Source organism: Thermobia domestica, chromosome 4 (genome assembly GCF_964235325.1).
Source record: "Thermobia domestica chromosome 4, izTheDome1.hap1.1, whole genome shotgun sequence".
In the NCBI taxonomy this organism is placed as follows: domain Eukaryota; kingdom Metazoa; phylum Arthropoda; class Insecta; order Zygentoma; family Lepismatidae; genus Thermobia; species Thermobia domestica.
This window is the reverse complement of record NC_137457.1, coordinates 229,695,135-229,717,682: the sequence shown is the minus strand read 5'-3', so window position 1 is coordinate 229,717,682 and position 22,548 is coordinate 229,695,135. Positions and strand designations below refer to the sequence as shown.

General features: G+C 34.7%; 1 protein-coding gene across 1 annotated transcript in view; it reads right to left on the bottom strand.

Moving 5' to 3' along the window:
- Window positions 1–316: 316 nt before the first annotated feature.
- The window catches only part of Ak2 (Adenylate kinase 2), a 37,424-nt gene continuing 15,192 nt past the window's right edge, over window positions 317–22,548 (bottom strand). The window contains exons 3-7 of the mRNA XM_081755531.1: window positions 19,749–19,867; window positions 15,460–15,627; window positions 13,509–13,623; window positions 7,835–7,946; window positions 317–574 (exon numbers count right to left, since the gene is read on the bottom strand). Coding sequence (XP_081611657.1) covers window positions 7,840–7,946; window positions 13,509–13,623; window positions 15,460–15,627; window positions 19,749–19,867 — 509 coding nt within the window. The 3' untranslated portion in view covers window positions 317–574; window positions 7,835–7,839. The remainder of the gene's footprint in view (window positions 575–7,834; window positions 7,947–13,508; window positions 13,624–15,459; window positions 15,628–19,748; window positions 19,868–22,548) is intronic.

Below are 22,548 nucleotides of genomic sequence, written 5' to 3'. Positions count from 1 at the left end.
GTTAAAAAAATGTTTCTCTCTCAGTATATTTTAAGTATGTCTCCTAAGGATATTAACAAGTGCTAAGGCGAAAATTTAGTGTCTTGTGTATATCTTTAGATGGAGATATACGCTACGATATCGGCATTCTAACACATTTACAACTCCTTTTGGGAAATCACATACGGAAAATAAAGAAAACTATAACATTCATTTGATCCCTTTATTGATATCTACATATTTAATTCACCTGTCTTAAAACAAATTATCGACAAAATAGAAATAATTCATTGATTGTTTTCATGTCAAAATATATAGTTCTGCTTTTTTTTTAAAAAAAAAAAAAATCTTTAAAAATAAATTGCTCCCTACAAATTGTGCTAAATGTTTTATGCTTTAAACTTGATTACAATAATATTCCCATTAGTACACTGATTATCTTACATACTTCACCTTCACAATTAGTCTGATATATGTACAATTCAAGGAACAACAAACTAGGATTATGCCAGACATTGATAAGTCCATGATTATTGGATCCACATTTCCTTAACAACAGAATACATCTGTATTATGCTATTTCCAGTATATTATCCTGTAATAAGAGAAAAAAAAGACAAGTAATATTAGTAATTTACATATAAAAATAAATATGAAAGAAGTATAAGGCACCACAAATGGATGGACATTTTTCCCAGTTACTCTCAAAGACAATAATATTTTACTTAAAAATCAGTCGTACAAGAAAGAATTTCTGGTGAAAAAGAGCGACTGGATCGTGAATCCGGGTCTCCCATTTACCGTGCTGATATGCTAACCAATACGCTATGCAGTCCAGTTGTTTCTTCCATTTATGATATAATTTGCACAAAAAGATTCATTCACACATTTTAATGTTTTATATTCAATTTGTTAAGTTTTTTCTACTGTTTCAGATATTTACTTTTGTTAGAATGGATTAAAATAATGAAGAATCGGTTCTTGCTTGCTTTGTGTGTAACCTGTTTCTTACCTTAATTCCAGGTTACGTAAACGAGACGAAAACGGTCTTTATAATGCACTCTGGGTCTTTCTTTCGCTATATATATACACATCCTGTACACCGTACTTATATTATATACCCCTAAACTTATCAATACTGCTCCCATTTGCAGTAGCTATTAGAAACAACAAACGACTCGGTCGAAAATATCAGTTGATTGGAGTTGAGTGATGCTTTTCAGCACCAAGTCTATATAAGACATAGTTCTACAGTTGAAAGGGAATTCGAATCACCGTTAATATGTTTGAATTTCAACACACTCTCACTGGGAATTGAAAGTATCAAAGGCGTGCGCACTATCTACTAGATTAGCGGATAGCGCACTATCAATAGAAAAGAAGTTCATATGCACCATTTCAATAATATGAAGCTGATATAAGTACCACTTTGTTAACATTTTACTAGCCTGTATTGTATCGAAATATAAAAGCAGTTTACATCTCTTTAAAAATTAAGGATTTTTAGAATAATTTTCTCAACCACCTACGCGGATACTGGGTGCGTATGATAAAAACGTAAACAAAACATTTATGGCATTTTACATTCATGTTCATAGAGAGTAATGTTGCACGTAGACGAGTATAAAGCAATCACCATATTCGTAGAAACTTTACAAAACGAAGAAATTAATAATGTTTTATGTACTCAGGTTTGGTTGACAAGTGACGTAATTGTTAATATAGGATGATCTAATTAAACCGAGTTCAAGTTTCATTGGAAGTTACGTTTCAAAGAACTGATTGGTGCCAAGGGTATTATTATTTTTATCTACGAAAACTGCGCTATTATCTGTTATGCATCATTGTTATTTGGTAATTTTTACGCAGTTGCACTGGTGTTTCTTAATAACACGTTATGAGAAACGGAATATTATTGTGACAATACATGGCTCTTTATCAGGGCATATATGACAACATCAACTAGAATACGTTTGTTTTTACTTGGCACGCTTCCCGCCCTAAAGACGGATCTGTCTGCCACGGTTAAGTTGAGAGTTACAATACGCTACGAAACACAACAAAACGCCACATCACTCACAAATCACTGTAACACAGTTGTTGACGTGTGGCAACTAAGCACTTCAAATACCAGCCAAACGGCAATGACCTCATTTGATGGGCTGACTGACAACTAACGTCACCTACACGACAAAATCAATAACACGTCTATTGGACTAAAACGTTCATGTGCGTGCTAGCAAAAAATACTTTAAACACCAACCAAGTGCATTGGTGGGAAGTGTGCTAAGATAAAACAAACGTACTCTAAACTGAGGTAATTCTGGTCAACAAGTATGTGTGTGTATCTCTAGGGCAGAAGGTAGTAAGACTAACTTCAGTCTGTCTACACGAATTGTATAGTAGACAAGTATAAGGTTATTTTGTGTTATCTCTATATTTATCATCCTAAATTTCTATCATCCTAAAATCGTAAGTCATTTCTATTATAATCCTTTGTAATCTCTCAACCATCCAAATTGAATGCTAATCGTAAAATATTGAACTAACATTAATTCTACTAATTGTTTTCCAGTTTTTTTTTTCCATTATTTACCTAAAATTTATCAAACTTTTAATACATTCCCATCTAAAAGACTTGGAAGGGGCAGGCAGCCCAGAACACCGAAAATTAAACATTAACTTCAAACACAAAATAAGGAACTGGAAAATTAATTACTAAATTTGTAAGAAAGTGTTATTTGCGCAACACTACTACAAAAGAAGAAAAACTAATTTCCTTTGTTACGGCAGATAATTTCGACTTTCTTTCGGGAAGGAAGAAGGGAAAAAACTGTCCTATAGTGAGGATTTTTGTGTGTGTGTTTACAATAACGAATGACTGGATACAAATCGCAATTCATTTTCTGTAATTCAGAATACTAACGTCTCTCAATGATTGTTTTGCCTACACTGCAAAAAACTAACACAATCATTATTCACAAAATCGAAAAGCATGTACACTTTTTGTGTGTAGAGGAGGTAGTTCACCGTAAATTTCATTATTCAACCATTATATTGATCAGCTACAACACTCAAGTTTCAAAATAATAAAATACAAAAACCTTTCCCTTTTATCCTTTACAAATCAAGGAATAGTATATTTTTAGTATCACTTAATACGGCACCCTTTTGTCTACTTTTACATTTTATTCAGGGCTTTTAGATTCTGAACAATTATAGCATAGTGTATATACCAACAGTATAGGGTACTGGGTAAACAATGCCCTAGACCCCTCCTATATTATTCTTAATTTCATCTGAAGCTGTAGTGAGACTATGGAGCTCATAGTAGTAGTACTGCTTGTGCGAAATTCACCTTTTTACCTTACACATAAAGAATTTATTAGTGACAACTTGTTTTACCAATAGTGTATTGTATTTTGTTGCACTTGATGCATAATGCAAGTTAAATAAAAGGTTCGTGCCACCGCACTAAACTTTCTCGCTCCAATTCCTTAAATCAGATCATCTGCTGTAGTTTTTACTTAAATATTTTAATACGAAATACGAACAAAATTATAAGGCGTTTAGGGAAAAATTTTGCCCAAAAACTCATCCTAAAAGTACTATCCCTTGTAGATTTTTCAATAATAAAGGACTTATGCGATATATTAGGGTTATTAATGAAATATTTATATAAAAATAAAATTGCAGAAATCATTTCTCACAAAACTGTCAGAATTACTCCAAAGGTAAATACTCTTTGTAGTTATTCTCATGAAAATTATGCAACATTATAGAAACATTTATTTATGAAATATGACCAATATCACCCGAATAATAAAGCATCCCTCGTACATTTTTTTTCAGGACAAATGAGTTATGCCATACTGTCAGATCAGTAATGAAATATTACGAAATATTGTGATGTTTACTCCATAGGATGGTAATCCAAGAAGAGCAAACATTACAATGGATAGCCATTAATCGAATTTTTCACCCAAGCGTTAACAACGAAACAAGTTATCACAAAAGCAATAGCTTCTTTCACCGCTAACCACACATAGGCGAAAATTCAAATAACAACCTTAAACTTACAAATAGGACAAAATTTCAGCATCATTCAATCTGGAAAACAACTTACAACAATAATTTGCTAGCATCAATATATATTCCGTACCATGAGCAAAAAAGCGAACGAACATGAGGCAGCAATTCTCGGGTCAGAATAACGCTAATGATACGCACAAATTAAAGATTATATTTAATATTAACGCTATACTTACATGTCTTTACAAGTAAAAGCTAATATTATAACATCACAAAATGTTGATGTTTTTAAATTATGAAAATACAAACAGATGTGCTTAATATTACATTTTATATGAGTTGTTTCAGCAGCGATGAGAAGGTGAGTCTCTTCCTATTAACTCTCGTGGCGCCTAATGATGGCTACCTCTCGCGTTTTCTCCTTGTTCTCGCTGCTCACGTGAGTCCCACCTACCATAGTGACGTAAGCACAAGTACGACTGTGATTGGCTGCAGTTGATTGCCAAGGCCACTGGCTCCCTTGTCTGCTTGTTGCTGATATACATCCGTTGCGAGAACGTACAACCATTATTTACACTATTTGTTTAAAGGTAGCAGACTTTTAAAATAAAAAAGATTAAATTGCCTGAGCCGGGTGCATCAAAAATAATGCACAAATAAGTTTATGACAATATGAACAAAATCATCTGAGAGTTCTTGAGAAAATCACCCGAAAAGAACTACCCCCAAGAGTAAACTATACCCCTTGTTGATTTCTTCCAGAGTATATACCACAGTATAGGGTTGTTTTGAAAAATTGATTTATGAAATATATAAAGAAAATTGTTATAACCATTTTTGTTCACTCTTCAGTAAACTACCCTTAATTTTAGGATTACGAAAAAAAATTGCCCCTCTCCTTGAAGAATTCCATAAGAACCTTAAGTTTACAATTTGGTCTCGATACGTTGAATGGTATTCCCTCTAAGCAAATGTACATGTGAATGAACAGATGAACAATGTCGAAAAATCACTTTTTCACAATCACCATACCTTTTTCTCTCTTTTCATCGCTCGAAAGTAAAATATGAATATAGACTGTTCACTATCCTCTTATACAGTTTCAGAAACTCAAAGGCATGGTCCCTTTCCCCCCAAAACCGCAGAACAGCATTCAAATAACGCAAGCGGACAACTCGCCCGCTGGCAAAACCGATCCATCAATGTTTGTACGACGCTGCCTTATGTCTTTTCAAATTGTCAAGAAAGGGATGGTCAGTGGCTATTTTCCCTTTTTTTTCGGTCATTTTTTTTAAATTCACAACACACTTTTCTTTTACTTTCCCGTAACTCAGATAAAGTTAACATTTTCCTGCGAAACTAGAGCAATGTAACACAATAAGCATAAACGTCTCCCTTGAACACTGATTAAATACTATATCAATAGAATATAAGCGTTATATAAATAGTAACTATTGACTGTAGCAAAACCTAAGGAACGTACTGTAATAGACACCCTCTCCAATTTTGATAAACACTGAAGCCTATTGTGTAACACATATCGAATACTATTACCAATATAATAAGAAATACGTCTGATATAGTGGTGTTCACGAGTCGACACGAGAAATAGGGTTTCCTTATTTAAATTTTGTAAGTCACATCTCGTCTCTCTTCTCGAAGAATTTTTTTCTCTAGTTTCGATTACTGAAAAAGATGTCCTCCTCTCGTTTCATACAAATTTTATGACCTGATGTTTTAGATTTTCAAACTATGCTATGCATAAGTGTCGGAAGTCTTACAGAACGGGTTTGTCCGTCCGTTCGTCTGTCGTCAGTTATCACAGCCAAAGCAATAGGAGATATCGGAATGCGGATTTTGCAATCGATCCTGTCTTCTCCATTAACCCTGTATTCAAACCAGAAGTAATATAAAATAATCATTTCGGGTTTCAATATTTATTGCCATAGAAGAAAAATAATAATAGACAGCGAAGAACATTTTTCTGCAATCGATTCAGGGTCTCAAGAGTATATATATATATATATATATATATATATATATATATATATAATTACAACCTGCAACACACTATCGAAACCGGAAGTGATTCAATTTATAGTACTTCTGGTTTCAATACTGATTTTCATAGAGCAAGAACTGGAAAAGATATTGAGAAGCACTTCTTTTGCAACCTATTCAGCGTTCCAAGAATAGATTCTATACCCTTCCTTAATTTTCTACTCAAAGTGGAAATGATCCAAATTAACAACTTTTGGTTTCAACATTTCGCCACACAACAAAAACAGTAACGAATAGCGAGAATTGTTTTATATATATATGGATTCAGGAACAGGTTCTTTCTTTGATATTATTCTTCTATTGCATCCAGTAGTTGTAGGTGTAGCCGACTACTTCGAAGTTTTAAGTATTGTATTCGGATGGTTTGGAAGTATTACATAGTTTCAACTGTGAAACAACATTCACTTGTCTTAATTTCATCTAGAAGTTACCAGAATCCTTCAGAGTAACGAGAGATTCATGAAGGGAATGATATAACACTCAAACCATATTTATCATTGGAGTATATGGCGTAAGACTTGCGTATCTTTATAAAAATGATAAATGTTCTTCACTGTGTTCGTACAATCATTCTATCAACTTATGATTTTATGCTATGATTCATGTATCAATAAAACAAAGTTTGAGAACTAAGACTGGGATAAACTAGAGTTGCCCGCCAGACTCGTGAAATTTATCGTCTCGTCTCGATTCTAGTCTCGAAAATGACACAAGAATAGTCAGTTTTCTAATCTCGACTCGAATTTAAAACATATTTCTCTTTCGGGAGCAACACTAGTCTAATAATATATATCCTAAGAATAAATTACGCTTAATTAGCCATGTAAGAAAAACGTAGAATTAAAGCAACACTAGGAAAAACTCGAGGAACTAGTGGAAAAATATAAAATAAAGAAGTTTCAGTAGCATTTGGCTGAAATATAAACTAGAAATCAACATCTGCGTCAATTCATGTTATTGTGCTTTTGTTATAATTATGAAGGTTTATTTCCTGGTCTGCACAATTACAATTGCTTGCTTTTTAAAGTCGTTACGTATTCACTAGTTAATAAAAGAACCACATGTGCTCATTTAAAACCTACTTAGGGAATGTATAGGACAAACGTAATACTTAAATATGGATAATAATTATCAATCGCTAATCAGTTTTCTATATATTAGCAGTTTTTCAACCGTTTCCTCGTATACAAAATTCTTAGGTATTATGTTTTAATTTTTTTTTTTTAAAAAAAAGAAAAAAAACTTCTAGAATTAACACAAAAGGAAAAATGTGGCAACAACAGATCTGTCACCCTCGCTGACTATCCTTCGACCAGCCATAAATAAGCCCCTATACTGAGTTTGGTGACATCCTCCACCATCCGCGGTGTGTCGGCATCGAACAGCAACTGTATACCAGGATAGCGGACGTACTATACAGTAATGAAACTTGCAGTTGTGATTTTCCTTGTTCTGTGACACGGATCTAGTAAACTTCATAACAGATTGAATAATCTATCTTATCTAGCGGTTGTGTAAAAATGTGACGTCTTACGTGTCAGATTCCTAGGACGATTACTTTACTCCGGAGGGTGTTTCAATTTGACAGAATACTTTATCGCATCAACCCAATAGACAGCATAAAATCAACAGTGGTACTTGAAAAATTAAGGCAGATGAACGAATGTTTCATACGATTCTTCCTACAATTTACTATAAATATTCTAAGAAAATGTGGAAGAAACCAAAGAAACAGCACGACAAAATTAATAAAATTAATTACCTGTACTAAACAAAAAGCACTCTATCTTTACTCCTGGCACATTTAAACACCTTTTCAATAGACTGGAAAACTTCACCTGCGGGTTTTGCAGCATCGATTCGATAATGAATACCTGGAAAGTTGGCAATATAATAGTAAAGAATACACTACACTTTCATACAGAGAAACTTTTTTTTTTTTTTTTAAATCAATAAACGCTAAATACTCATGCATCGTGGAAATACTGACAGCAAATTTAAATGTGAAAATTCTAAACGGATGCACCAACAGATAAGAACAGGATAAATTAATTAGATTTAGAAACCGAAGAACTGAAAAATAACAATGTCAATTAAATCTCTAATGAAGATCGAAATCTGGTTCAACCTGGTAAAGTGTGAATTTTATTCTTAGACTAGGTACATATACATATATTTCCTTCGCTATTTCTATATAGTATCACTGACATTATCACTTCTTTAAAATAGAAGTTTGTCTCATGCACCCCTGGAAATGCGTATTTTTTAAGTCTATTGATTTTTTTCATTCGTCGGTAAACATACATTTTAGCAAAAAAAAAAAATCTTTTCTTTCTATCTTTTCTTCTTCTTAATCTACTGTGTTGTCAATAGTGTTCTAAAATTTCCGGAAATTTTGAACCTCCTGGTAAAAAAGCGTTTCTTTCCGGAAAAATTGGGAAAATAACAAAAATCTTTGTATTAGGTTAGTTTTACTAGTGATGGAACAGTTTTCTTCGAACGTGTGAAATTTCAATATTGTGAATATTAAAAAAAAATAAATAAAAAAAAATGAAGCAATGAAAATAAAACTGTTGTAATTATTCATGAAAATTAATAGTCTGTACTCATTTCCTTTATGTGCCTTTTAGTCGTTTACTCTTGGTTGTGCATTAATTACAGAGCTTTTACAACTACATACACATCTGTTATCATGAAGCGTTTCTGTTGCAACAAATAGGGCTCTTGAACGAAACTGAGTTCTTAATGTGTTCTTTGATCTGGTGAAATTTTGTTAATTTTAACCAAATTACTTCTTAAAAGAAAGAGCAGTAGGCAAATTTCACTAATACTCATGCACTAAGACACATAATTACTATTATTTAATATTCAAATACAAACGTTAATATAAACTTTATGTACAAAATTTTGTATGTAAACAAATACCTATTTTCTAGTGCGACAAAGTATCTCTATATATAAAAATGAAAATGACTGTACTTGTAACTTAACAACTCTTGAACTACCACACTGATCTCGATAAAAAATTTCAACATAGAGAGGTTCGGACCTGGGATGGATTTTGCCATTTCACTTTGAAGATGTAACTTGGAGGAAGGAAGTGCGGATATATATTGAAAATTACTCGTCTTAGTGTCAAACCCATAGTTTTTCGGGATGCTGAGATGAACAGTAACACTTCCGAAGCCGTTTAAATCCAAATTCAGGCCCGCAACTTGGGTAGGAAGAGATATATAAAAATTACTGAAAATGGCTGATATTAGTGTCAAATCCATAGTTTTCGGGGTCGCTGAGATGAGCAGTGATATTTCCGATGGCGTTTAAATCCAAATACATCCCCGCCTGCTTGGGGGCGGGGAGATATAAAAATATGATCTAAACTGAACAATATTAGTGTCGAATCCATAGTTTTTGCGGTCGCTGAAATGAACAGTAACACTTCCGATGCCGTTTAAATCACATTTCATCCTCGAAACTTGGGGGTGGGGGAGAGGGAATATATATATATATATACAGTATATATATATAAAATGATCGAAAATGACCGATATTCGTGTCGAATCCATGGTTTTTGGGATCCTGAGATGAACATTAACATTTCCGATGCTGTTTAAATCCAAATTCAGTGTCGCAACTTGGGAGAGGGACAAAGGGTGAATATATATAAATGATCGAAAATGGCTGATATTAGTGTCGAATCCATAGCTTTCGGGGTCACTGAGTTCAAAAATGACACTTTCGATGCCATTTAAATCCAAATTCACCCCTAAAGGGGAAGGGTGACATGTAAAAGTATTTGAAAATGACTGATACTAGTGTCGAGTTCATAGTTTTTGGGGTTCCTAAGTTCATTGGTGCCCCTTATACAAAAAATGAAACTTATTCTCTCCATGTGAAGAACGGGTATTCTGCTAGTCTTTAATAATAAGGAACGGAAGTTTCACATGATAAATTCTTTAATATATTTGTCGCTGCTCACATTTATGCACTTGTGCGGTGTATGTGTGTATATGTAAATAAGATCCTCTCTGTTTTTGGGTTGTTCGACATATATACAAATAATAAAGAGGGATTTTTATCAGATATCAGAAAACTAAAAAGTAAAATTAAAAGCTGTTGCTTTAAGTATCTTTTCTGCTAGCGAAATACGTTGTATATAAGCTGCAGACACGTTACAGAAAATAAGATCAGCATCAGGCAGCCGAAGAAATAGTTTTTAAATTATATTTTCCGGGATTTTTTTAAATGGGTTCAAAATTTCCGGAAATTTTACACAGCACAAGGAAGATACGTATTTCCATAATATTATATATATATATATTTGATTTTAACGTACTGATATTAACTAAAATGATTCTGGTCCTGGTTTTTTAACACTTCCCGGCCTTAAAACGGTAACTTGGTAAGATTACTTTCCCTATTCTAGAACAAGAAACATAACTACTCAATGATCTTAACTGTAAACTAGTAACTATAAATTAATATTCATTTTAAAAGCATAACGTAGTAAAATATTCGAAAATTTCAATTTTTCCGTTTTTTCTTCAAGCTCGGGAAAGAAATAGTAAAAAATTGTTTTTTTTTTTTACACAAAATTTCCGTTTTTTTCCCAGGCCTTTACAACACTAGTTGCCAAACGCCTCAAAAAACTAGATCGAGAGCATGTTTCGTAGTACCTATGTACCTTTACCCACTGGTAAGAAACAAGACACTCGAGTGAACATATGAATTCATAAAATAGTTTCTGTACGTGGTCGAGATTCGTAAAAGTGTAACGAAAACCTATGGCATTATATTAATCTGTAGTATAGTGGAGCACATTCGTTTATACGATAGTGGACTGTAAAGAATCTTAAATCCATAGTAAGTTTATTATACGGAAATGGAAGACAGATATCTGTATATAAAACTTTGTTTACTTTGAACGTGGACCATCTTGGAAACATCTGACGAATTTTATTTAACCGAGAATACACAGTGGAAAAATATAAATGTTATGTATCCAATATAGATATGCATTTTTTTTCAGTAAATACATGAACGTAAAATGTTTTGGTTTGTTATCAATTTCTTTTCCTATGGCGATTTAAATGTTTGTATGACTTCTATCCAGTAGATATAATAGCTCTTGATCTTTTACAAAAGTTAAAGTGTGTATATTAGATTGACACATACAATTTGGCACCACGATTACAATAATCCAGGTAGGAGTTCCAGGGCACGTAGTAAGTGTTTTTTGTTACTTTTTTTTTTTTTTTTCAGAAAGAGAGACAGTGTTTGCAACAATTCAGATCATTTTTAAATTTGTCTCGAGATATAACAATGCACATATCAGAAACGTCTAAAGACGTAGTGTATATGGTGTTTGCATTTCATTTTGTACATATTTCTTCTATTTGAAATGAAATTTTAGTTTTAACATCTCACGATTATGCTCTTTAGGTGAAATTAAATTTTTTGTGCTCTCTCATCGGGAATCACACCCGGGACCTGTGCACAAAAGGCGCACGCATTAATCACTATACTAGTGGGGTTCTTTTATTTGGATGCTAAGCTGTAGTAATGTATATGGTAATCATTCTTTAACATGACTTCATATTCTGCACCATGTAATTTTCTCGGTAATATTCCTCTCAAGTTGAAAGTCTGCGACGAAATCATTTTGATAACAGGAACATATCATGACATTATCGAAATTATAGGAACAGAATTTCTTGTGAATTTGGTACCACAAAGTTGGATGAGTTGGAGCATGACCTTTAATTGCCACTCTGTGGGTGGAATTTTCTAAAATCTCAGTTTTCAATTATTTTTAGTGCTTTCAATATACATTTTCAATCATTCCTTGACAAGATATCGTACTATGCATACTATTCTGCAGTATTTTGTAGTTAAAGCAACATTGTTCCCTTTATCGCCTTTAATCCGCCGAAGCTTTCATGATTTAATCAATCCTAAAATATTTTTACTAATTGTGAATATTGATCTTACGGAAATATTTAAGTCTTGTTCGTGTTATGAATAGAAGATTCCATAATGTGGGAGAAACCCATTTGATGTTGACAGTTAGCCTACCATATAAAGTTGTGTTTAAGATTCCATGTTCGGCAATATGACGTGTTTAAATTTATGCAACATTTATTTCTTCCATTACCACTGAGCTATCAGTACCAAAGTACGAGGGAAGTTCAAATGAAAACCTTAAAAGTGCTGTAAATATATATAGACTATCATTTTTCAACGTAGTCTCCCTGATGTTCAATGCAAGTATTTCAACGCTTTGGAAGTGTATGGATACCACGTTTAAATAGTCTTTTCCTCGTGACTATAGCCACTCGTGCACCGCGGTTTTCACCTCTTCATCACTTCTGATACGCTTGCCTCTCAACGTTACAACGCTTTGAGCGGTCCAAACACATGAAAGTCACTAGGGCGAGGTCTGGTGAATAATATGGGTGTGGGAGATATTCAAAATTCAAATTCTGAATAGTCTCAAACTGTCAAATGGGAAGTATGAAGTTGAGTGTTCTCATACTGTAACAATACACCTGAAGTTGGTTTGTGAGCAGATATGAATAAGAAGTACTGGTTACTGTTGTCTCCCTTTCCATGTAATGTTCCAAAATGACTCCCGCTGCATCCCAGAAGAGAGTGAGCATGACTTTTCCGGCTAATGGTTGAGTGCGGAATTTTCTAGGTTTCGGTGATGAGCTATGGCACCATTCCTTGCTTGATCATTTTGTTTCTGGTTGATGGTAGTGAACCCAGGTTTCATCACCTGTAACGATTCTTTCCAAAAATGAATCACCTTCGACGTGGAAACGGTCTTTCAATTCAACTGTCAAGTGACGTGGCACCCATCTTGGAGACACTTTATTGAACTGCAGCACGCTATGGACAATATTGTGCGCTGAATCAACACTAATGTTGAAAATGGGGGCTATTTCCTTCAGAATAATAGGCCTGTTATCCTTTATAAGCTCTTCCACTAAAGAACCGTTTTCGTTCGTCACTACGCAGTGAGCCTGCTCCGGTCGTGGAGCATCCTCTACAGACGTTACGCCGTTTTTAAACTTTCTACACCACTCGTACTCTTGCTGCAGGGACAAACACGAATCACCGTACTGTGCTGTCATCCTGCGATGAATTTCAATAGGTTCGACACCCTCACTACTCAATAAAGGAATCACAAATTGCTGCTCTAATGCGGTACATGTTGCTAGGTGCAGCTATCTTCGTATTAATGCTGTTACCGTCTTATAGTCTAAGTCACTCTGCCAACTATCAGTCATTTTGTGGAACTCAAGGAACATTACTGCCAAATACCAATTCCATCATACAACTTCATGTCATTTTATAACACTTTTAAAGTTTCATTTGAGCAACCTATTTTAAAGCAGTGGAAACCATTCGTAATCTTAAAACGAGGCTCTTACCTCTTAAATTGTAATAATCCACTAATGGCTTTGTCTGTTTATGATATGCTTCTAATCTTTTCTTGAGAGCGTCTACATTATCATCCGACCGTCGTATTAAGGGTTCACCAGTTATCTATGAAAAAGAATTGAAAATTTGAACACGAAAACTGATAAGTTACATAGGTTCTTAAATATTTATGTCATAATGAGACAATAAAACTTATTTTAAAATTTGAGATCCTGTACAATGAGGAAAAATATATTTTAGGCTTTAAGTGAAACAGCATAAATAGAAAAAACTATACCAATCAAATAAAAAAAAATCGAATTTGAGGCATCATGTAACTAAAAATTTTTACAATGTTGCACCTCTCTCTTAAACCAAAACTAACATAATCACTACCATCACGTTTTTTAGGACACATAATTCAGGCATACAGGTGGAAACAAAAAAATCTAAAAATACTTAATACAGGACACGTAAGTTTGGCCCTTTTATGTACAAGACGTGTTTCGGTTGCCGATCGTTTTTTGTTTTCAGTGTGTCATGTGGACCTTACTCTTCCGTTAGCAGTAACCAGTTCACATGTGAGTGTCGAGTTGTGAAAGTGGTGCGGTAAAATGGCGACCTGACAGACTTCCAAAGAGGCATGATCGTTGGTGCCCGTCTGGTTGGAGCTTCAGTGGCAACAGTGGCAAACATTGTGGGGGTATCGAAAGGCACTGTGTCCAATGTCACGAGGATATACACAATTCTTAGGCAAACGACGTCTGTAAAACACAACAGTGGTCGAAAGACAATCCTGTCAGATAGGGACCGGAGGGCATTAAAACGGATTGTAGCAGCTAAAAGGAAGACCACTGCAATGAAAATTACGTCTGAACTCAATTCCGGCCTACAGAACCTGGTTTTATCGAAAACAGTGCGACGGGAACTTCATAAAATGAAAATTCATGGCAGGGCCGCTATCGCCAAACCCCTGGTCACAGCAGTAAATGCGAAGAGGCGTATTCAGTGGTGCAAGGACCACAAGGCGTGGACTCATGAGCAGTGGAAACACGTAATGTGGTCCGATGAATCGACCATCACCTTGTTTCCAACAACCGGTCGTGTTTACGTATGGATAACACCGTCGCAGGCCTATGATACAGACTGTCTGCTCCCAACTGTAAAACATGGGGGTGGTTCTGTTACAGTATGGGCAGTGATACGTGGTTTTCTGCAGGTCCCATCATAGCCCTGCATGGAATGATCAATGCTAAGGCGTATGAGGCCATTATGGGGGACCAAGTTCTACCCATGGCCCAAATATTGTTCCCTAATGGTGATGGCATCTACCAAGATGATTTGGCACCCTGTCACGCTGCAAAAACGGCGAAATCATGGTCTGAGGAGCATGACCAGAAGCTATCGCATCTCCCCTGGTACCCACAATAACCAGATCTGAACATCATTGAACCATTGTGGTCTGAGTTAGAAAGGCGTGTTCGGTCTCATTACCATCCACCAGCGTCCCTTAAGGAACTGGAGCATGTTTTGGAGGAACAATGATACAAAGGTCCACACACCACGATTCAGGAAATGTATACGTCCATTCCACGTCGGATCCAAGCTGTTTTGGACACAAAAAAGGCCCCACACCATACTAGGTATGATTTTCAGAATTTTGCAAACGTTTTAGATTATTTGTCCAACCCATATATATATATAAAAACACAAATCCACTTCTCTATGAAATTGCGGGAACAGGTTTAAAAATTAGAATGTGGCGTATTATAAGAGTGAATGATTCGAATTTTATTTATTCATGTAACAGTGCACCTAGTATTCTCCGTTTAAATGCTATTCTCAGTAACTGACATGCCTGTTACAAAGAAAAATATCAGCAATCGTTATATTTACATCACACATTAATTCTCATTATTACTAAAGAAAGAAAGAAAGAAAAAAAAAAAAAAAAGAACTTACGTCATCTTTCATTGGTTCCTTTGGAGGATGAAATTCTTCATGGTACGATCTACCACTGGATGGATGTATAAGACGTCCAGTGATTCGTCTCACCAAATATGAATCATCAATACTGAACTCTACAACAGCATCTAATGCAGTATGGCGTTTTTCCAATAACTTGTCCAACTATAAATCAAACAAAATACTAATAATGAAATCTTTGTATTACTGTACACATAAATAAATAAAAGCTAAGCGACCTCACAATCTACAATTACACACGTAAAAACTAAACACAACTGAAAAGAAGTCAAATATTTCATTCCCACAATTACCCCTCTCCCTTTCACGCTAAAACAATTAAGGAACTGAACATAATAATCGTAGAATAATATGGGAAGAAACGGGAGAGCCCCACGAAATCTCTCGGACAATGTTGTCTATCATAAACTGATTTGGCCTAAGATCAAGCCAAAGGCCCTCTAGCACAGAAGTGAGGGCTCTACCACTGCGCCATTATGCTTCCTAACAAAATTGAAGTTAAGTACCGAAAAAAGGTTTTGGAATAAAGCGATTCCAATAGTAGACTATCCCTTCAGGATTTTTCCCAGAGAAATAATTAATGCCTAGTGTTTTAATAAATATTGATATACGAAACATAAAATTATTTGAATAATTTTCTAGAAAATAGCAAGTTTTGTTTTTCAGCCTACAGTAAATTACCTTTATTTTTGAAGTCAGGAAGATTTGAAAACGAACCCACCTGGAAAAACTAACGGATGGACATTCAAGAAACATTTTGTTCGGACTCTAAGTACAAAGATAAGCCAGATGCACAATGGAAGACAGTAACATGCACACTTCAAGTATTTGATAGAATTGTAAAGGCGGCGCTAGTATAAAACTAACTACCTTCTATACTTTGCAAATAGCTAACTATACTTTTCTGAGAAACTGATATAATTTTACATTTTGCAAATGTGCTTTTTAAAAGTACTGAAACTACTAAGTTTTCCTGAATACATATTTCACAATAAATGTAGACAAAAAGGCTAAAACTCACCGCATAAAAACAAGTATTCTTCTAGTTAGCGCTTTTGAAACACGGTTTCCTTCAACCTAGAATGGATAGGTAAGAAATGCTTAAAATGGGTTTAAAATGTGACGCACAGGTCTTCTTGTCAGAAATGAACACATGTTAATGGCCACTCACTAGTCATTGTTTACTGATTTTTCTTGCCTTCCAGACGAAGGAAATATGTAGTGAAAAGATTGTTCCAAATCACATTTATGTCTTCTTTATCTAAATTGAGTGCAAGTTTCTCTTTATGAATGTAATAGGCTTCTTTCAGTTTTCGTTCCGTTATCGTTTTTGCTTTCTCTATCAATTATGAATTAGCAATGTTATGGTTATTGTCTTTCAAGTGCGCTGCCAATACGGACAGCTGTTCTAAGCTACGAGATTTCGATGGGTGACTGTGCTCAGCTATTCTGGTACAAATATTTCTTTCTGTTTGACCTATTGACACTTAACCCATTAAACACCATTATTTTGTTGAGGTTGGGTAAAAAATGCTTTAAAATTTGTTATGTACTTTTCTATGGATTTTGGAGGAACTTCTGAAACCTTGATGTTACATTTTTGCAGAAATACGTCGAACCAGGAGACGGATCCATTTATCCGTCCCGACATCTATTGTTCGTTGATGGCGGGTACCTGTGATCTTCTGTTGTACCTGCCTACTACTTCAGTAACAAAGACTTTTGAAAACTATTTTCTTGTCCAATTTTTATTAAATATTGAATTTCCTGATTCAATCCCCAGGGAGATTTGAAAGTAGAAGGGCTCTCCTAAAATTTTTTTTTCCAGATATTCAATTTTTGAAAGCCATGAATATGGTGATTCAAAATTGATGTACTTTGTGCCATGTGCTAACAGAGGGTTTACGATATACCGAGGTAACGAATTTATTGGCATGTCTTTTGATAGTAATATCAAGGAAGTTTAGAGTTCTATTTTCTTCCAAGTTTCACTGTAAACTTGACCCTAAGATGTATCCGATTGAATTCATCGAATAATTTCTTTAAATCCTGAGATTCCTTCTATAGAATTAGGGATCGTCGGCATACCGAAAATATCTGATACGAGGAAATTTTGGAAGAATATTGGTTTCAAAGAAGTCCAATACTAAACTAGGAAGTATTGTGGAAAGAGTATTGCCCCTAGTTAGGAGCACGAGTTTTTCGTACTAAGAATTTGAAAATTACGCGTTTCGTTTTTCATATTTTGCGCTTTGTCGCATTTTCCAAATAAAGTTTCGCATTTCGTAGTTCCTGTAGAAAAGATTCCCTGACAACAGAAATAAACCATTAATTTCCTAAAAACAAAATCCACTGAATATTTCACTTGATATTGTACATTTCACTTATAGAAAACCATATTTTTTAAAATCAAACTGAACGAAATTCAGTAACTGAACTTACTTTGAGTAGGGAAGTTTTGATGTCTTCTGAAAACATAGGCAGAAGTTACATTTAAGCATTAAAACATAAGCATGTTACGATTCCACATTTTCCTCCTTCATTGTTGTACGCTTATCATCAGTCCATTCTTTAAAGAAGAAGAAGAAAAACTCAGAATTAGCATTGCTAACGCGCAACATGTTCTCTATGGCTGTCAGAATCATCCAAAATGCACCGTTCATGCCACGTTCTACTGTTCCGTCAGCGGAAAGCTGGCGTTTTTAAATTAAAGAAAACGTATTTTTAAAATTTCGCGCTACTTCGCGTATTGTTAGAAATTTCGCGCAAAAATGCCTATTTCGGTTTTATCGCACAAAGGAAACCAAAGAAAATACACACAGAATATCACAAAACGTCAAGAAACTGAAAATTACTTAATTTTACTGCATTTCGTTTTATCGTGCATTGCGAAATACTCGTGCCTCTACCCATAGCTAATCCATTGTCCTGTCGAAAAATTGTCTTCGAATTGAAAGGCATTATTTCTCAGGAAACAAGCGATTAGTTGCGAGAGTATTGAATTTCATATGGGTTTATTTTTAGTTTAAGTAAAGCAAGTTCCACTGCATGCAAAGCCAGGTCTATTGATATTGATGGATGGATCTGAACCATGTCAAAATATGCAAAATTGATAGAATACGCCGCGAAAAAGGAATTCAAACACGTTTTTAATTCTAAGCTATTTTTAATAGTATATTTGATTGGAATATTGAAAAATAGAAGTTTATTCTACAGTCATTTTGAAAGTAAGTACGTGGGATGATGAAAAACCAGCTATTATAGGCCTCAACGGAACATAGGTTTGTGTATTTTACGAAGGCCATAAAAAACAGTGAACAAAAGTGACTAGTGAATGACCATTAACATGTGCTCATTTCTGACAAGAAGACTTGTGCTTCACATTTTAAATCCATTTTAACCATTTCTTACCTATCCATATTTCTCCCCTATGTTTTAAATCCTTTTCGAATTGTTTCTAGGCTGAAGATGGAAACAGTGTGTTCCAAAAGCGCTACTTAGAAGTATACTTTGTTTTTTTTTTGCGGTGAGTATTAGTCTTTCTGCTATATTTATTTTAAATATTATCACTGCTTACAAGATCGAGATTTTTTTTTTCAGTCCGTCGTTCCAATCAGTAGCCATTATTGCTTTGCATGTACACCAACGCCACCTGTATGTTAATTCTATAAAATTATATGAAGCCACTACACTGCTGACCAAACAACCATCGTACATCTGCGTCACTGTGATAGAGGCCATGAAACATGCAATCAGTTCGAATATAAACAGTAAGAATAACCATTTTAATTTTACGGTATAAGCATTTGGAGGAAAAACTCTTAAAGACGCAATAAACGAGATAGATCCATACTACCACTTTTTAAAATAGAAAACGACGTGACTTTCTACAAATAAAGTGTGTGTGTTTATTTGTTCTCTTAGTTTACCTTTCCACCCACACGCTAACCAAGATCACATTTCACTTTTCAAAGATTTTTCTATTACATTTGATTGAGTAAATTTACAAAAAAATATTTTTCCCTTTTGCAAAGGTTTCTGAAGTTAAGAATGTTTCTTACCTTCAAAATGTTTCGATGCAGATCGCAAGTTCGTATCACTAAAAGCCACCGTGTACAACCTTTAGTACAATGGCATAAACGCAACTAGAATATAAAGAACTTCTTGGATGCCAAATTACGGAGCTATGTCAGTAGTCACACAGCTATACTATTATTGTAATTAATATGTAACTAACACTATATACTAAATATCAAAACACTTACCTTTTCTGCTTGTGGAACTGTTCTTGGAAATCCATCTAATAAAAAGCCGTTCCGGCACTCTTCGCGATCTAAATTCTGATCTATCAGGTCCACAACAAGTTCATCGCTTACCAATTTTCCTAGAAGAAAAAAAGTGACGAAAAAGGTTAAATCGGTAGATTCACAAACTGATTTATTACAGTTGGAAAATAAGAACTGATTTGACGTCAGTAGACTGAAATTATTTGGCTTATTGTGCGCAAACAGCATGAAAAAGATTAAATCTAGCTGTGAAGAGTTGTGGGTTAAATTGTTTAATGATCATATTACTGACAGTCGCCAGGGAAGTATTCGTGTTTGTGGTCTTTGAAATGCAGCAATTCAAATTAAACATTTACCTTGTACCCAATTAAGTCTTTATATACTTAGAATTTAATTATATAAACAATATTTCAGCCAAATCTATGGCGATGATCTCGTACGTAAACCACGATGTCACTAATCATGCTTGTTGTTATTGTTTAGCTCCTTGTTCTGTACAACAAAGATAGGCTCGAGTATTCTAGAAATAAATTGCTTAAGTCGATTCTACATCTTCCAATCTATTTATCTGACCACTGTCTTAGGAATTTCAACTGTTCCCCTAGGCTGTTTTCACACTAATTCGATATCATTTTCCACTAAATTCACTCAAAATATACAATTGTTTTGGGGTAACAGTTAATTCCTTAAGTGCTAGTGAAAACATTTTTAATTTGTTATGAAAACTATTCATTGGCCACTCCAATTACACTTTGATTGTTACTTGTCACTTTTATTATTTGGATCTCTCTCTGACTGTATGTTTATTCACTTAGTAAATCACTAATTGATTATCTCATTTGAATCATCTTTTCAGTACTCATCTTTTCGAGCAGACAAATTTGAACTGACTAATAAGTTCAATGTTGCCAGATCAAGTGAGAGGTCCACAGAATTACAAAATCCACTAGTTTCCTTACACATGTTAACTATACACGTATACATTGGTACAATAAATGTGGTTTTGCTTTAATTAATGTTTCTAATTTGACTCAATATTATGCCACACCCTCAGTAATATAGGTTCCCTCTATCGAAATGAGTTTCGAATTTTTAGTTCCGATGAAAAAGGATTCCAGAACATTAATTACTGCGTTACTCGAACGTCTACTCGATCGATCTTGTGCCTCACTTCTTGCAGGTTTCATACTGATCTGGAGAAATTTGTTTCACTGACTTCTCCCTGACATTTCCTGACCTTTGGCAGGAAATTTCCTGTCTTTCATGAGAGGTGTCGGATGGCTTTGACATATAAATAAGGAATAAATAACGGTGTATGTTTATATGAGAAAATTTATTCTATAGAGACAAATAATCAATTGCTGATACGTACAGTAATAAAAAAAAAAAGCAATAAAAACGAAATAGGTATTATAATGGTTGGCCAAGGTGGAAATCGGTACGTGACGTTTGGGCGCCGCCGTTTGGGCGCGGACGTTTGGGCCCCGCCGTTTGGGCACTGGACGTTTGGGCGCGAAGCCATTTGGGCGCCAGACGTTTGGGCGCGAGTTAAAAAGTCGTTATGTTAGGCGCTGAGTACTAAGTTCGAATCAAGATATCACAAGGTGTCTACTGTAGTGGAAGTCCTTGAATTATACTGGATTTTGTTTTACATACTAGAAATACTGGAATTTCAAAATTATAAAAACTGAATTAACAATTAAATTTTGTAAATATAAGTTTCAACGAAAGTTAAGTGTGCTTTTTATTTGATAACTTTTCAAGCCAAATGTAAGTCGACCAGACTACATATGATTGACTGCATTACATACATAGTGAGCCTATTCCATTAAAAAACTTAAAGCAGGCCTTCTGCTGTAGTTACGCAATAAGTGTGAATGTCAAACACATTTCTAGTGGCTAAATGACCAATATATGTACACTTAACTATTATTTTTCACTTTGAAATCGTTGTTTTTTTTTTTCTTTCCCCACTTTCTTTAATGCAGATTAAATGCTTACAATGGGACGAAAAAAAAATGTGTGTTAAGTTTTGATTTTTTTATTGGAATGTTAATAAAAAAAGTGATACCAGAAATACAGCATACCACAGTTCCTAAACTCAATGTGTTAGACATCCTGTATGCAAAATATGTCTTAGACACCATGTATGCAAAATATCTTTCCCTCAACTCGATTAGGATATAGGATTTTTAGATTTCTGGGCTCTCGGCATCTAAGGCCATTTAGCCCGTCACGTTTGAGGGAGCACACTATCCGGGGAAAGGGAAGGAAGAAAGGATTGGGGAAGGAAGGAAGTGACCTGGACCTATAAATTAGGTACCACCCCGGCATTTGCCTGGTGTGAATGAAGAAAACCCAGGAAAACCTCATTCAGGGTGGCTGGCCTGAAAGAGCGTGTTACACTTTTTCGACCGAGTGCCCCCACCGGGAATCGAACCCGGGACCGATCGCACCGAAGGCGAGAGTGTTAGCGACTACGCTGCAATCTTTTATTGGTAGTTCTTTATTGGACTTAAGGAAGAGAAGAGTTTGGCAAACGTAATACGAAAGAAAACAAATTTTAATATTCATAAATATGTAATTATTAACTTTCTTTAAAAAAAAAAATACAAAAATTAAATCAATATGTTTTAATTAACATTAAGAAAATTAACAGTTCGTCTGATTCCTTTATTTCCTAGCTTTCTTATATAATACAAAAATTAGATCAGAAGTACAAGAATCGTGAACAAGCGAAAAATCAATCCATGACGAGGTTAGGCAACAAATGCCACAA